Source organism: Lagenorhynchus albirostris, chromosome 5 (genome assembly GCF_949774975.1).
Source record: "Lagenorhynchus albirostris chromosome 5, mLagAlb1.1, whole genome shotgun sequence".
Classification (NCBI taxonomy): domain Eukaryota; kingdom Metazoa; phylum Chordata; class Mammalia; order Artiodactyla; family Delphinidae; genus Lagenorhynchus; species Lagenorhynchus albirostris.
This window is the reverse complement of record NC_083099.1, coordinates 25,780,393-25,797,720: the sequence shown is the minus strand read 5'-3', so window position 1 is coordinate 25,797,720 and position 17,328 is coordinate 25,780,393. Positions and strand designations below refer to the sequence as shown.

The window sequence follows — 17,328 nt, the reverse complement described above, 5'->3', positions numbered from 1 at the left end:
GAGACTAAAACCCAGGTGTGAAAATTCCACATGGCAAATCTCCCTAACAGACTGGTCTTAAGACCTTGGATGTGCTAATGGATTTAAAACCACAACTGTTCCCTAAAGATTTCCACAAATTCTTCCAAACTTAATGGCAAACAAAGAACCCAATTTCTTTGCTGTGGAATTCCAAGCTGAGGCAACCTGTTCAGGCGTTTTCCCTGGAGGTCCCTGTGAAATGCAAACAGGCCTCTCTACAGAAATCTCTCTGCAGGGGGGAACAGGTGATCCACTTGTGGCAGGGATGGGTCTTTTCTGGAGCAACCATCATGCTCACAGCCAAGGCCCACTGACAGTCTGTAATTATAATCAGGCACTCCAGAGGCCACCAGAGCAAGATCAGTGTGGGAAGCCCACACGGTGGAGCCTCTGTGCTGCAGATTCATCCTCTCCGTTTGGAAAGCACACTTGTCTCAGCTACTCTGCCAGAGAGCTGACAGATACACACCGGGCGGGCATGTGGCCGAAGGTGAGACAGGTTAGCCACGTGGCACCTGGTTTACGGAGCCAATACCTGAGGAAATCTTGGTGAGATCTGAGATGTAGGACATGCTGTCTGACTTGTCCTGTGCTGTGTCTTTGGAGATGGAAACACTTAACCAATTCCGTTCCAGATCAGCTCAATTTTCCAAAGGGGCAGAATTTCTTATGTGAATTATTCAGAGGAGTTTTATTCACTCACACCGAGATATATATCAACTAAACTATAATTATGTTTCTCTAAAAGTATCCACTGAGATGCCTCCTTTTTTTTTTTTTTTAACTTGCAAGGAGAGGTCAGACTCTGTATTTCTGGACAACCAGCCTCAATATTCTGACTGGCAGGATGAAAAATTAATTTTCTTCAAATACATTATTGAATAGTTAGCTGCGTCTCAGCAACCTGTTTAATATACTGGGGTCCCCTTCAAAGAGCCTATGATTCATTCTCATCTTTGCCAAGAGATAACATTCAAAAGCACCTGATGACAGGAAACAGGAGTTCTGGGCTCCAGCCCTGCCACTAACAAGCTCTTTCACCTTGAACGAGTCCCTGATATTCTCTGGGCCCGAAGGCTGGTCGAAGGCTCCAGAGGACCCTCCCACCTGCTCTTCTGCAGCTCCTCACAGACATCCATTCCTCCCTCTCTACCTGAAGGCAGGAGCCTGAGGGCTCCCTAGGATGGGGTCTGTCCTCCTTGACACAGTGTGAACCTTTGCCACCCACCTCTCCTTCTTTGCATATCTCTCTGTATAGTGCTCGCTGGGATTCCAGGTCTTTTAAGCGCTCCCCTCACCTTATTTTTAGAAAGGTCATGGGCACTTGGTACCCAGGATTTGGTCCCTATCATGGCTGAAAGGCTGTGTGCCCAGTAACAGAGGAAGAGGCCTCAGGGGAGAGCAGAGAGGGGTTGGCAGAACATGACAGCTGTTCACCTCTCCATTCATGCTTTCACTCATGCGATCTACATTTACCAAGAACCCGGAGACAGACGTGGTCCTTGCCCTCGTGGACCTCAGAGTCACTGGCCTCACCAATGAGATAGCCGCCAGCCACGTGTGACCGTCAAACCCTTGAAATGTGGCTAGTCTGAGCTGAGATGTGCTGTTAGTGTGACATGCACAATGAATGGCAAAGACTTCATAAGTAAAACGTGATGTACAATATCTAAGTTTTAATATTGATTACATGTTGAAATGATAAATGGATGTATCAGATTAAATAGAGCATGGTATTAAGTTAATTCACGGTAGCTACTGGAATATGCTGGATTACATACGTGCCTTGAGTGCTGAGAGGGACGTGGGAGGGTGGAGGTGGGCGGGGATGGTGTGGGCTAGCACAGAATAGCCTGGGTGGCATGCTGGGGAGAGAGGCAGCACAGGAGGGCTGGGCACGTCCTGGACCACGTGCAGGGAGGGCAGAGAGCTCATGCCAGGAACAATGGAAGTGGATGACGGTAATGAGGGGCAGGCAAACACCAACCATAACCCCTACTCTTCTTAAGCCCTCACTGTGTCAGGTGCTGTTCTAAGTGTTTTATAGGTACTAAGTCATCTAAATGCAGTACTCATGAGGTGGTTACTATTGTCATCATTTCCATTTTATAGATGAAGAAACTGAGGCATAGAGAGGGGGTGTGGCTTGCTTGTCCTGTCACATTTTGCTCTCCCATAGCCAGGAAGTAGTCAAATGAGAATTTGAACCCGCGAGGCCTGATTCCAGAGCGTCAGCGTTGAGCATGCTACAGCCCCTCTCTAGGGTCGGGCTGAGGGGTGAGCACCTTGTGGGGAATGGGCACCTCCACAGGTTTGGGGCAGCACAGAGCCCAGTCTGAGGAGACAGGAAGGCTCCTGGGGGCAAGGAGTTTGGGGGAGAAGGGCAGAGACTGATGGTCCCATGACACCTGCACTGCCAGGTTCTCTGCCCACCCTGTCACGAGCTGTCCCCTCACCCTCTGTGCTCCAGCCACAGGGCCACCGCCTGCACTGTTCCCTCTGCCTTGAACATTCTTACCCCACTGGTCCCCTCACCTGCCTCCTTTCCTTCACCATCACTTCCGGTCTCCATAACTAGGTAAACCTCCCAATTAGGGGCTCATATGGCACCTGGTACCTCCCCTTCCTAGTATTTCTTTCAGATATAATGTTACATTTATTTATGCGAGCGTTTTATTTTCTGCCTATTCCCTTAGGGAAGGAACCGCGTCTATTTTCCCTCACTTTTTGTACTCCACACCTAGAATAATTCCTGACCCATAACTGCTATCAATAAATATCCACTGACTACATAATCAAATCTTCCTGCAACATGGGTGTTCTAGCCATTGCACAAGTAAAGAAACTGCCACTCAGCAAGTTTAAGAAACTTGCCCCAGGTCCAAGTCCAGGTAAGAGGGCAGAGGGGAAATTTCCTCCGACCTGGCTCACTCCAAAACCACTGCCTCTCAGTGGGACTGCGAGGATGTGCTGATGCTCCCAGGATGGGCATCAAAGCCGGAGGCTGCGGGGAGGACTGAGCAATAGTTATGGACCCTTTCCTGGCCAGAGTCATACTGGGACTCACCTATATCTGACAACTTTTACCCTCCTTCCTTTACCCCATGAGGCTCCCACCTTCCGGAGCTCTCCATGTCTGCTGAGCTTTTGCAATCCTTCCTCTTGTGCTGCCAACCTGATGAGGTTGCCAGGATTCCGAGTGTTTGTTTGTTTTTTGGCGATACGCGGGCCTCTCACCATTGTGGCCTCTCCCGTTGCGGAGCACAGGCTCCGGACGCGCAGGCTCAGCGGCCATGGCTCACGGGCCCAGCCGCTCCACGGCATGTGGGATCTTCCCGGACCGGGGCACGAACCCGCGTCCCCTGCATCGGCAGGCGGACTCTCAACCACTGCGCCACCAGGGAAGCCCAACTCCAAGTGTTTGACACACATATGGGCTCATCCCAATGATCATGCTCCAGCTTCCTGAGCTGGACTCTTGTCACCCTTTTCTTTCTTTTTTATTTTTTTTAAAAAAAAAACATTTATTTTTCACAGTTCTAGAGGCTGGAATCCAAGATTAGGGTTGTCACCCTTTTCTAGAGGAACCAATTCCACTGTTGCTGGCTTTTACTGTAATCATTCATTCGTTCCGTAGTTGTCAAGTGGCCATCATTTCCCTTACACCATACCTCGAGAAGCTCACAGTCTTTTGCGGGAGGGGGTTGCACCCACAGGATGAGATTGTAAACACCTCAACCCCATCCTAAAGTGACTCCATTTCAACCCCCTTTCTCGAGCCGAGCGATCCGCTTGGTCTTTGTGCAGCTGATTACGATCAGGGAAAGAGCACCAGAGGAGAAATAGTCTCTTTCCTAACTGTCTAATTGAAGACATGTGCTTCCCAGCCTGTGAAAATATTGAACTCACTCTGTACACGGTTGCTTACAAACTGCAACAGGCAGGCCGTACCTCCGAGGCTCAGATCGGAGCCCCAGGGCCCTGACAGATGTCAGCTGTTCAGGAAATTCAGGAGGAAAATGTCTACATACGAATTCCATGGCACATCCCGGAAACCAAAACCAGGGAGGAGTGAAAAAGCTGGGCAGGCTTTTTGTTTTGGGGGGCAAGGGAGTCCTAATGCTTATTGGGGAAGCTGGGAGAAATGAGTGATCAGAGGCAGGAAAGCTTCAGGGTCGGCGGGGAGGGATGCGGGCAGTGGGGGTGGTGGGAGATGGTGGCATATGGTGGACAGTGGGAAACACTGGCGGAAATCTTCCTGTTTTGTTCACTGTAGCATTCCCAGTGCCCGGAAGTGCCTGGGACATAGTGGGCGCTCAATCAACCTGTGTTGAATGAACTGGATGAATCTCACACCATGTGTCTTCTGAGATTTTTTGTTGCAGGTGATGTTCATAGGTGCCCAACAGGAAAATAAAATAAATGAGGTCAGAAAATTCGGCAAACTGACTATTCTATCTGCCACATTAGCATATTAAGTTCTCTGAGGCGGAGGTTCTCAAACTTAGCCCATCTGAATCACCTGGAGGCCTGCTGAAACACAAGCTGCCAGGCCCCACCTCCAGAGTTTCTGTTCAGTGGGTCTGGGGTGGGGCCTGAGAATTTGCATGTCTAGCAAGTTCCTCAACGTCTTAGCTCAGGCTGCTATAACAAAATACCACAGACCAGCAGTTTAGACAACAGACATTTATTTTCTCACAGTTCTGGAGTCTGGGAAGCCCCAGATCAAGGTTCCTGCAGATATGATTGCTGGTGAAGGCCCACTCCCTGGGCTGCAGATGGCTGCCTTCTCCCTGTCTCTCGTGACAGAAAGAAAAGGAGGGGTCTCTGGTCTTTCTTCCTCTTCTAATAAGGGCACTAATCCCACCATGGGGGCCCCACCTGCATGACCTCATCGAAACCTAATTATCTCCCATAGACCTCACCTACAAACATCATCACATTGGGAGTTAGGCCTTCAACATATGCATTTTGAGGGGATACAAACATTCAGTTCATAGCACTAGGTGATGCTGATGCTGGTGGTCCAGGGACCACACTCTGAGAACCACAGTTCTGAGTCACCTTGCAAAAAGAAATCTGTTTTACTGTGTTCAGTAAAACTTTTCCAAGATATTCTTGTCTCTGGAAGCCATTGTTCATGGTACATCTTGCAGGACAGTGTTTTACAAAACCCAGTTGGGAAAGAAGCCTGAAAGGGTCTGCAGAGAACATTTTCCTGAGTGATGGCTAGTGAGGGGCCACATAGCCATTGGCTGGTCCTGTCCCGCCTACTCACTCCTGCAGGACACAGAGCCCTTGGAATGCACAGTCCCTACTTCACTGAGAGCAGGATTTGTGCTCTAACCTCTGGCTCGCACATCAACTCAGGCAACCCTACCTCTGTGGGGCTTTGCAGAATTTGCCAATTAGCCCAAGCCTGGGCAAGAGAAGCTTTGGCCTGGATGAGAGACCAATTGAAGTGCACTTTTTCACTAAGTGGAAATGAGGCCCATTAGTAAGGCCTGAAAGTTAAGGGATCTTCCCAGGGTGTCATGCTGGGGGGTGGTGGGAAGGAAAAAACCAGCTGGTCCAGTGAGTTGGTTATGTAGGCAAAAATCACAGAATGGTGCCGGAGTCCCACGCAAATCACTGTTGCCTAATAACAGTGTGTCTTCTCTCCCCATGGATGAGTGTAGATCTGGGGTGCTAGAAATTCTTGATTTACGCTCTCCAAGCACAAATTACGAGAACAGTTTTTCAGGATGGTTTTGAAGATTTGTCCGAATGTTCCTCAACCAAATTGCAAATGGGGGTGGTCTGTGTGACTCAGATTACCTTTCATGTTTCCTGCTCCCCTGTGCTCCGCTGCCCTGAGTCAGCAGTTGTTTTTTAATTTTTTTTTATTTTAACATCTTTATTGGAGTATAATTACTTTACAATTGTGCGTTAGTTTCTGCTTTATAACATCGTGAGCCATCTATACAATACATACATCCCCATATCTCTTCCCTCTTGCGTCTCCCTCCCTCCCACCCTCCCTATCCTACCCCTCTAGGTGGTCACAAAGCACCAAGCTGATCTCCCTGTGCTATGTGGCTGCTTCCCACTAGCTATCTACCTTATGTTTGGTAGCGTATATATGTCCATGCCACTCTCTCACTTTGTCCCAGCTTACCCTTCCCCTCCCCGTATCCTCAAGCCCATTCTCTAGTAGGTCTGCATCTTTATTCCCATCTTGCCCCTAGGTTCTTCATGACCTTTTTTTTTTTTCAGATTCCATATATATGTGTTAGCATACGGTAATTTTTTTCTCTTTCTGACTTACTTCACTCTGTATGACAGACTCTAGGTCCATCCACCTCATTACAAATAGCTCAATTTCATTTCTTTTTATGGCTGAGTACTATTCCATTGTATATATGTGCCACATCTTCTTTATCCATTCATCTGTCGATTGCTTTTTGACAGGAGGCCCAGCGGGTGCTTTCTGAGCTGTCATAAACACTTACTGCTGAAAACCCACTGAACTTCTCCCTGCCAGTTCAGAAGTGCAGGCAACCTCCTGGGGAAATCTTAAATAGATTTGCAAATAAGAGTGGCGTCTTTGCTCTGGCATGTGGTTGATCTTGGCACTAACCAAGACTTCATCTTTCTAATGTTCCAAAACAGTGGCCTGAGGGCAGATGGCCTTGCAGGTCCTCAGTGAGAACCCAGTTTGCATGCTTTCTGTCCTCCTGGTTCAATAGCTCTCCATTTCAGGAGCTCTCCAGTTCAGTTTTGACCTACCCTGCAGGAGCTTATATAGCTTATGTGTCCACTGTCATCTGAATCTAACACTTGATAAGGCTGTTGCAATAAAGAAAAGCTTTCTAGAACACAAGGCACTAAAATAAAATAACACACTCCTTAGCGTGGTGTACAAATTTCTCAGGATCCCAGCCGCACCGCTCTCCACTAGCATCACCGCTGGCCTCACACATCTGACAGGATGCTGGTTGGAATGTATCCTTCTATCATGCATAGAATTCATCTCTCTTTATTGCTTTATCAAATTTTTCATTTTGCTCTAATCTCATCTCTCTTCCAATTCACTAACTCTTTTGTCAGCTTTCTCGATTTTTTGTTTGTTTGTTTCAACAACTATGTCTTTTATTTCTGACATTTCTCTTTGGTTCTTTTTCAAACCTGCCTTCCCCTAACCCCTTTCCAATTGCTCCATTTTCTCTGGTTCCTGGAACGTGAGTTTTGATGCTTTTTCTCACACACGCAAAGGATTGTTCCCTCTTTGTTTTATCAGTGTTTACTCTGAGCTCATCTCCGGCAGAAATTGTCCTGCTCATGCCCTAGGTTGTGGGCACATGTCTGTCCAGAGGTTTTGAGTATGTCTTTGATAAAGGCCTAAAGACTTCAAGGATACATTTTTTAAAAAAATATCTATTTATTTATTTACTTTTATTTTTGGCTGCGTGGGGTCTTAGTTGCGGCATGCAGGATCTTTCATTGCAGCTCGAGGGTTCTTTGTTGTGGCACATGGGCTTCTCTATAGTTGTGGCGCGCAGGCTCCAGAGCACGTGGTCTCAATAGGTACGGTGCGCAGGCTTAGTTGCCCCACAGCACGTGGGATCCTAATTCCCTGACCAGGGATCCAACCTGCGTCCCTTGCATTGGAAGGCGGATTCTTAACCAATGGACACCAGGGAACTCCCAAGGATGCATTTTTATAGTGTCTGAGTTCTGGATTTCCACACCATGTGGGCTGTTCACACTTGGAGCCAATGCGCATGCTTAGAGCAGGCTTGGGTGTGTAACGTCTCAGAGGAGACATGTGTCAGAGAGGTTGGCTGGCTTCCTCCCAGCACCCTTAGGTTGATGTCAGTGGTTGTCCCAAGACCCAGGCTTCAGACAGTCCCAGGCTTTATGCAGACATGCCAACTCGAGTTTTCTTTGCACGGGGACCTGAGACATTCCTCACTTTCGTGGGCTTCGAAACCATGGCTGATAGCCTGAGCCTTTCTAACTCTCTTATTTTTGTTTTATTTTGTTATTGCTGTTGTTATAGTTTGTGCAGCATCTCAATGTATTTGGAAAAGGAAAAGAGTTTCCAGGTTTGTTCACGTTGAAAATATGCTCTAAGCATTGGGGGTGCTTTATTTTAGCTCATTTCACACAGTAACCCTACGATGTAGATACTATTATTATCCTCACTGTACAGATGGAGTTGAGGATTAGGAAGCTTTACGTATTTTCCCAAAGTCCAGAACATAACTCCCCAGAAATTCCTAAAGCAGATGTGACACCCAACCCGTGACCCCCAGGCTTGACCTGCGTGGACCCCCCACCCCCTCCTTGGCTGCCCTGCTCACCACACTCTGTGGCTGCCTTCAGCCCCAGGGCAGCCCCTCACTCTGTCTGCCCCCCACTCATACCAAAGCTTTCCCACCCTTCCCCTGCTACATTTGGCCCGCTTCCCCTGCTGAAATGCTTTCCATCTTGCAACAGCCTGTCCCACACATACTTTCTCAGCCTTTCCCCCTCTCTAGTACTTATTATACGCTCTGAGTAGGAGCGAGGGTGAAGAGATGAGAGTGGACAAGAGAAGCATCATCAGAACTTGGCAGTAACTTAGCTGGAGGGAGGGGCAGAGGGAGGAAGTTGAAAGCAATGCCCAGTGTCCCAGCTTGGATGACAGATTGGATGAAGGAGCATTTGCTGAGGCAGGGAACACAGAACAGGGAGCAGGCAGGGCTGGAGCACGGGGCTGTAGAGCTCAATATTGGACATGGTGAGTTTGAAGTGCCTGTGGAACATCTAGTGGACCATTCAGGGGCAATCTGACATGTGAGTCCATCGCTCAGAAGATAAGTATCTGCTCAAGATCCTGATTTGGCAGTCTGCATGCAAAGCTGAGCCGGTGGCTGTGTATGGAATGGAAAGAAGAGAGGCCAAGCAGGGAAGCCCACCATGGGGTTGTGGTTCACTTAACATCCAGTAGCAACGCCTTGAGGTTAGAAACCATGTCATTTCTTTCCCTGTATTTTCTAATAATTTTCTGCCCAAGACACAACTGGTCCTCCTGCTTTACAGGGTTCCAGTGAGGATTAAATAGTACAAGGGAGAGGAAAAGCTGCTTTGACATTGAGAAGCTTGTTCCAAGATTGATTGTTGCTATGACGACCATCCTCCTGCAGCCCCCAAACCCCCATAAGTCCTGTTGCCTACAGAAGAAAAGCTGTTCAAGTCCTTGGGCCTCAGTTCCAAGCTATCCTTGCAGCCTCATCTGCCACTCCTCACCTCGCCCAAACCAACGTGACCCCTCCAAGCTCTGTGTCTGTGCTCCTTCCCTCCTCCCAGTGCAATCAGACACCCGCCCCCTCCACGGCATCACCCTGGTGCCTTGCACAAATCTGTGGACATGAGTCACAACTATTACAAGCTTTTCTGTCAATTCTGTGTCTGAACTGGAAGCTCCATGAGGGCAGGTGCCTTCTTTTCTTCAAAAAGCAGGATATGCACTTAGTAAATGTCTATAGGAGTGAGTGAATGAGTGAATCTCCATTTGCCCCAAACCTACTAGCTTCTTTGCCAATTGAAAGGACAGATGAATGAGGGAATAAAAGGTTTCTGCTCCATTTTCCTGGAATTTTTCCTTGCCATCTATTCCTAATGAAATCTTAACAGTTTTAGCCACCCTAAATGCCACCTTCTCCCAACCAGAAGTCTGGATCTCACAGTGCTTTGCACCTTGTCTGTAAGACTTATCTCAATTCCGATTGCATCTGAGTCTTCTGTGTATTTGATACCTAACCACCACCACCATGCCCTGCCCCAGATTGAAAACCTTGCAGGCAAAGCATGTATCTGCTAAGTGCTGCATCCCAAGCAGCCCTTAGTACATTCCCTCCCACATTGGTTCATAGGTAAATGTATCTCACATTGAATAACTGCGTTCAAAAATACCTGAGTCCTAGGAAAACCAACTCAGAACTTCCAGTGTGGCCCATTCAAGGACATTTGGACCAACTTGTGGGCAGCCTGATCTCCTCCCCTCTCATGGGAGGCTTCCCCAGTCTCCAACTCAACCCTGCAGTACCAGCCTGCTCCCAACTCAGACCTCCTTGGCAATGTCCCTGCCATCCACCCTTTTGGGCGGATATCCAGCATTTGTCCCTGGGCCTCGGTCTCTGATTCACTCCCCAGCTAGACAGCAGCGGCCGCCAGACACCGTAGGAACACACCTGCAGGTTTCCAGAGGGCAGAGCGTCCTTGGGCCAGCTGAGGGCTTGGGCATTGTCTCTGGGGATGGCATTGGACATGCCTGGTGCCACCTGGGTTCCCCAGGGATTCATGCACACTCAGGAATGAAAGTTCCTCTCTCCCCCCAGGAAAGGTCACTTTGCCTAATTTCCTCCTTTCATGGTGGAGCCATTGCCTTGACACAGTTATTTTTGCTGCCTCCTGGCTTGATCATTTTTCAGTTACCGTTTGTCCCTGCAGAGGGTTAACGAGGGTCTCTTTCTCATCATAGATCCACATGTATGAAACCCTAATTAGGCGTTTCCTTTAGCTGCCTTCATAGATTACTTGGTGCAGGAAGTCTGCAGGAGTAAGCCCAGTCTGACTGATAGCCTCTGTTTGGACGCCGAGTTAGGAGCTCACTGGGGAAGCTCCCAACCTTTACTACCTCTAGGTCAGCTCAGGCTGCTCCCCACTCCCAGAAGGCCCTACCTTCTGACCTCGGAAAATATAAATCTTGCCATCTTTTGTGACCCATATTAAAATAAGATAGAACGTATCCCCCTTCCAAATTGCCAGGATTTTCTATTTTTTTAAATACTCAGTGAGGTAAAGGTACAGTGCACGAGCAGTCTCACACTGTGTGGCAGGAGTATAAATAAGCACAAACTACTGCAGGAAAAAATTGGATGATGTATTGTCAAGAGCCTTCAAAAATACCTCCAACGTTTGATCCAGTAATTCCATTCCAGGAATCTCTTCCAAGGATATAATCAGAAATGCAGAGAAATATTTGTGCAAAAAGAAATTCATTGTGGTATCATTTATAATTGCTGGTACACAATGAATACCTGAGAATAAGGGAATAATGAAGTATAAAATATAGTCTAGTATCATGGAGTGTATCCATATTATACAGCCATGTAAAATGAAGACAGTAAAGGCATTTTAATACTGATGTTAAGTGAGATAAGCAAACTTTCAAGTTGTATGTACAGCGTGTTCCAAATAGACCTTTCCCAACTCTTTTTTCATGGGATGCTTACAGGAATGCTATAAATAGAAAAGTTCCGTTTTCCCAAAAGGTTGAAAAATTGTTACAGGTGTATACTTTGAGGCTGCTGGGAACCTTGGATAGGCTAATGACATGGGAAATGAAAAAAACAAAAACCAAGGCTTCACTGTTTTTTAAGGTGGGACATCACTGTTTTTAGGTGGGACATCACAGGGGCTGCTGTTCATGGAGCACATTTCAGAAAAGCTGGGGGATGTGGGGATGCCTAGGAGAAGATTGTAACATTGACAGGGATTGCTACTCCTGTGAAGCTACGGACTTATTTTGCTTCCTCCTTGGCATTTTTTGTATTGTCCTACAAAAATGCTGTAAGTGTTGGGAAAGAAAGCGGGCCAGAGAACCAGCCTCCATCCAGCTACGGCAGATGCAGGGTGATGTACAGTCAGCCAGTGCATGGATTCAACATGGCAGCCGGGCCCGAGAGGGAGGCCACTGGAAGAGTGGTGATGGTGGCCTGGGCAGGGGAGCCCCCCAGAGCTGCCTGATGGTGTTCTGCCTGTATTTCCAAGGGCATGAGGTGTGGACAGGGTCACGGCACTGCCATCTGTCCGCTCTCCACCCTGGGACTGGTCAGAGGTTTCCTGATGCCTCAGAGACCATCCCCAGGATGTTCTGACTGGCCATCCGTGATTGCAAACCCCAAGTCCAGCGTGCATTGGGTCTCCTTGGATTAGATGCTTCCTCATTCAGAACTCTCCTTAGTTCCCCACTCTTTCATCACCCCTAGACTGTGTCTTCAGATCTTCTTTGGTGCCACACCTACACCCCTAGGTCAGCCTCACCTGGGTCAGAGACCCACCCCAAGATCCCTGCACCCAGCCCAGTGTCTGGTCTCGGGCGTCAAGCAGGAGGTGGGTGTAAGTAGAGTTAGGACCTCTAGTGAGATGTATCAGGTACTGAGCTGTACACTCAGTGAAGTGGAACAGGATTTTGGAGACATCTGCCTGGACCCCTCCTGCTTACCTTCCAAGGGCCCCTAAAATATTCATCAGGCTTTATCAGGTTAATGGATTTCAAAAGAAGCAATTTTCTGAGACATGAAACAGAACCGTATAAAAAGAACATTAAGGGGAAAAAATCTTATTCCAGAATGAAAGGGAAAAGATCATTTAGCATCCCTTTCGTGTTATCTATTCATGAGAAACAGCACATTTAACCCAGAGCGGGGTGTAGGGAGGACTTTGATGTCCTCACTTGGGGTCACCTTCATGCAGAACTCATCTGTCTGTGTTGCCACAGACAGCAGGGGCAATGGAGACAAGAGGACGCAGATGAGAGACACTTCCGAGGTGGACTCCACAGGGTACAGAGGGATCTGACGGAGAGGGAGTGGGGAGGAGAGAGAGCCTAATGCGACTTCCAAGACACTTGCTTAGGGGGCCGGAGGGAGGGGGCTCCCATCCCCAGCCTTGTCACCTTTTATGCTTCCTATCGCTTTTCCCAAGACGTGTGCCATACTGGTTTCTATTTTGCACGATGCTGTGGGAGTTGAGCATCTTGAGGTCAGGAATTGTGACTTTATCCTGGCCCCCAATGTCTCTACCCACCCATTAAGGTTAGATTTTCATTCCCAGGCCTAAGACCAGAAATCACAGGTGCAAAAGTTGTGAGGGGACATGAGTGCAAGAGTGCTGTGTACTGAGTCCAGCCAGGAGGACCCACTTGTTGTTCTTCTCTAGCTCCCCAGGCACTCTAAGGAAGGATAAAACTGAGTCCTCTTGGGCAGACTGTCTGTCTCAGAATTTATTTTGCTTGGGTTGAAGGGAGGGTGAGACTACAACAGCTCCTCAGACAAGCCTTAATCTAGAGACAAAGGAATTGCAGTGAGGGGGGGGGTTCCTATTCTTCTGAAACTCATTCTTCTTCCTCTTCCCATGGTCATTGCTTCCTCCTTGATCCTTCCTAACTCCTCATTTTTTCCTCTTCTATTTTCTTCTTTCTCTTTCCCTTCCTCTGCCCCTTCTCTATCTTCTTCTTCATTTCTACTTCCAATCTAGCATCCTTCCCGGAGCTTAGAAAAACAATTTTAATTCTACTCTCTCTCTATTGAAAAACTAAGAAAAATTTGATACAGCGCAAATTTAAGCGGACACCTCCACCTGTCCACCAAGGACCTGCCAGCCTAGAGAGCTGGTAGTTATGTGACCGAGATAATCTGCCGATAGCCAAATGTTTGCCTGACGATTAGCTTCTCAGGTGTTCCTCTACTCCACGGTTTGCCCCATCACGTTTGACATGAGTTTCTATAACCCCAGTGCATATCAACCATTATGTTCATTGAGTTCTTTGCAATAAACATTGTTGATTTAAAGGTCTCTTCTCCCTCTCTCATAATTAGAATAACAGTCTGTTTGATGTTTCACTGCCTATTCAATTTTAAGTGTTGCTTCTCTTTCTTTCCACTAGATTTGTGACAAAGAATGGCATTACTATGTCATCAATGTGGAGTTTCCTGTGGTTACCTTATACATGGATGGAGCAACGTATGAACCATACCTGGTGACCAACGATTGGCCCATTCATCCGTCTCACATAGCCATGCAACTTACGGTCGGCGCTTGTTGGCAAGGTAACCCTAAGTCCAGACCTTCTTCCTGGCCCATCTGCGTACGGTCCATGAAAGGTACTGACAGAGAAAAGGGCAAAGCAAGTGGTATGAGAATCAGCCAGGAAAATTTTCTATCCCTTACTAATAAAACAGGACTTATAAAAATAAGGATGAATCCAGGCACTACGCTTGTATAATAATAAAGCACTTGGCTTGAGACCAGATTTTGATTTTAGATCAACATGAGAATTTCAGGTTGCCTCTGAGTTGCTCATGCCTTTTATTGTTCTGGAACCTTAGCCGGTTTCAAACTGGGGCTGTGTGGGGCTGAATGTGGAATCTTATAACAAAATTGCCAGTTGGCTCTGCTGACTGCTACACAGGTCAGGAGCCAAGGATCTCTCTTTATTCCCAATCAAATTATCCAAGACCCCAACCCTCTATACCGGGAATTCACAAATATGTGGGACGGAGGGAGCGGGTGGATTGCGCATAGGGTTCAAAGCCACGAGAGGCCGCCCTCAAGTTCTGCTAAGCTCTGAGCCCCTTCCCTGCTCCCCAGGGATGGAGGCTCTTTGCTGCCTTCTCGCTTGAAGGTCCCTGCTCCCTCCTCATTTCCTCTGCTGCTGCCTCTCCTCCAGTCCCTGCACCCAGGCTAATCTCTTTGGAAGCAGGAAAACCAGCCCTCTGAGCATGCAGGTAGCCTCTCTATTCCCCACTCAGATTTGCTGACATCTTTGTCTTTGCCCCTTAGCAGCTGGGGTGTTTTGAAGTACCAATGGGAGAGCAGAGGGGAAGTAAAATGCTCCCCAAATTAGCAGGTTAGCACTTGGAGATGACTCGAACTCGTGTTGATGGATTCTTTGAAAGTTACTAAGATCGGTGGCCTTGACCATTCGCCATGGGGGCTTAGGGGAAAGGTGGGTTATGGTATAAGAGTAAGTCTTCAGAGGGCTGGCTTCCTCTAGGGGAGACATAGGCCCCTCTGCACTGGGACGAAGAGTGAGTTCTGGGCAGCCCCATGCAAGAGAAGATGACACGAAGGGCAAATGGTGCAGCCCTGGGAGCACTAGAGACACAAAGTCCGGGAAGGAAACAAAGCAGGAATGAGGCAACAGAAGAGAGTATATATTTTTTAATTGGAGTATAGTTGATTTAGAAGGTTGGGTTAGTTTCAGGTGTACAGCAAAGTGATTCAGAGATATATATGTGTGTGTATATATATTCTTTTTCAGATTCTTTTCCCTTATAGGTTATAACAAACTATTGAGTATAGTTTCCTGTGCTATACAGTAGGTCCTTGTTGTTTATCTATTTTATATATAGTAGTGTGTATATGTTAATCCCAACCTCCTAGTTTATCCCTCTCCCCACTTTCCCCTTTGTTAACCATAAGTCTGTTTTCTATGTCTGTGAGTCTATTTCTGTTTTGTATATAAGTTCATTTGTATCTTTTCTTTTTAGATTCCACGTATAAACCAATCATATGATATCTGTCTTTCTCTGTCTGGCTTACTTCACTTAGTGTGATAATCTCTAGGTCCATCCACATTGCTGCAAATGGCATTATTTCATTCTTTTTTATGCCTGAGCGAGAGAGTGTGTTTTTGAGCAGAAGTCACCTACTTGAAGTCTGACGTACATCACGGGGTAGTAGAAAGCTTCTCAGACATTTCAGTAGAATGTGATAGGAGCTTCCTCAGTATTGCAGAGTTCCCCAGGATAACAGGAAAGGAAGACGGTGTCACCTGGCAAGAGTCCATGAAACTAACTAGTATAGCAAGGCACCGATTTAGAGGTTGCACAGGAATCATTAGTCACTAAACACAGCTGTGCTGGAGCGATGGCTCAGTGCCCCAGCTGAACACCCCCAGTCAGCCCGTGGATATTCCAGAACATAGCCTGGATGCTGCCCATAAGATAAGGGGGCCCCAGTCATGTCCTCACCATGAACCTGACCACTACTCTTCCCTAGAGGCCCTCCGGGACCACATCTGGATCCCTGTCACCCCAGCCTGCAATGGAAACCTGCCCCGAACTCTAACAAGGCCAGTTGAAACCACTTTTTCCCAGTTACGTGCCAACTGGGCAGACCAGCCCCACCAAAAGAAAGTGATTTTATAAAGAATTAAGATGGTCTCTTTGGATCAGTTAGAATAGGCTAAGTTGTGCTGTAGTGACAACCAAGCCCCAGTTCTCAGTTATTTAAAATAATTCTCACTTCATATCCACTGCAGAAGAGAGGGGGCTCCTCTCTGCTTTTCCCAAGCAGACAGAGCAGCTACACTGCTGCACGCTGAGAAAGAAGAAAAAGAAAGCATGACGGACGGTGCACAAGCCCTTAAAGCTTCTGCCTACAAGTGACACCAGTCATTTCTACTCACACATTATTGGCCAAAGCAAGTCACATGGCCACATCTAACTCCAACAAAGCCTGGAAGTGAAATCTACAATATGTCTGGAAGAAAAACTGGAAATATTGTACGAATGACACTGATGAACACTATGGTCTGTCCACTTAGTCAGCGATGTTCGTTTGACTGCCCTTCCCACAATAAAAATACAGCCACCCTTCTCTAAATGAGACAAACTCTAAGTCCCACCTGTGACTGGCTCCAAGCTCAATGTACAGGTTCTCTGAGTGATTCCTGATGATCTTTTCATTGGGTTGAGATGCACAGGAGGCTCTCTATCTGGCCCAGATGCGGCTTCACTCGCTCTGGAGACCTATACACTAACAAGAAGAAGTATTTGCTACCACCACAGCCATCAGCCCCTCCATACGTGCACATGCACACAAACACACGCGCACGCACACACACACACACACACACACACACACACACTATACAACAGTGGAATGAAGAAGAATAACCAAAAAACATTTCCACTACGTAAGAGGAATAGTTAGAGAAACACAGCAGTCTGGTCCACAGCAATTCTGAAATCCCTCTGGGCAGATGCTGTAAGGGCCCCTGCCCTAGGGGTGGGACATGTTCTTTGTGATCCTTGACTCCATTCTCTGGGAGTTGATTCCTTCCTCAATATCCACCTAGGCCACATCTGAAGACAACATTGTCACTCCATAAATAGAAGCTCTAATATTATACCTGATGACATTTTATTTAAAAGCTATGCCACAAAAATGCTTTTCAAACCAAAGTATATGTTCATTTTAAAAGAATGTGGGAGAGGGACTTCCCTGGTGGCAAAGTAGTTAAGAATCCACCTGCCAAAACAGAGGACACGGTTTTGAGCCCTGGTCCGGGAAGATCCCACGTGCCGTGGAGCAACTAAGCCTGTGCACCACAACTACTGAGCCTGGGCTCTAGAGCCCATGTGCCACAACTACTGAGCCCATGTGCCACAACTACTGAAGCCCACGTGCCTACAGCCTGTGCTCCACAACAAGAGAAGCCACTGCACTGAGAAGCCCGCACACCACAACAAAGAGTAGCCCTCGCTCGCC

General features: G+C 47.4%; 1 protein-coding gene across 2 annotated transcripts in view; it reads left to right on the top strand.

Annotated features, from left to right (window-relative positions):
• CLSTN2 (calsyntenin 2) overlaps nt 1-17,328 on the top strand; it is a 634,178-nt gene that overhangs the window by 578,602 nt on the left and 38,248 nt on the right. For both annotated transcript variants that reach the window (XM_060149165.1, XM_060149164.1), the window contains one exon: nt 13,718-13,880. In XM_060149165.1, the coding sequence (XP_060005148.1) occupies nt 13,718-13,880 (163 nt within the window). The remainder of the gene's footprint in view (nt 1-13,717; nt 13,881-17,328) is intronic.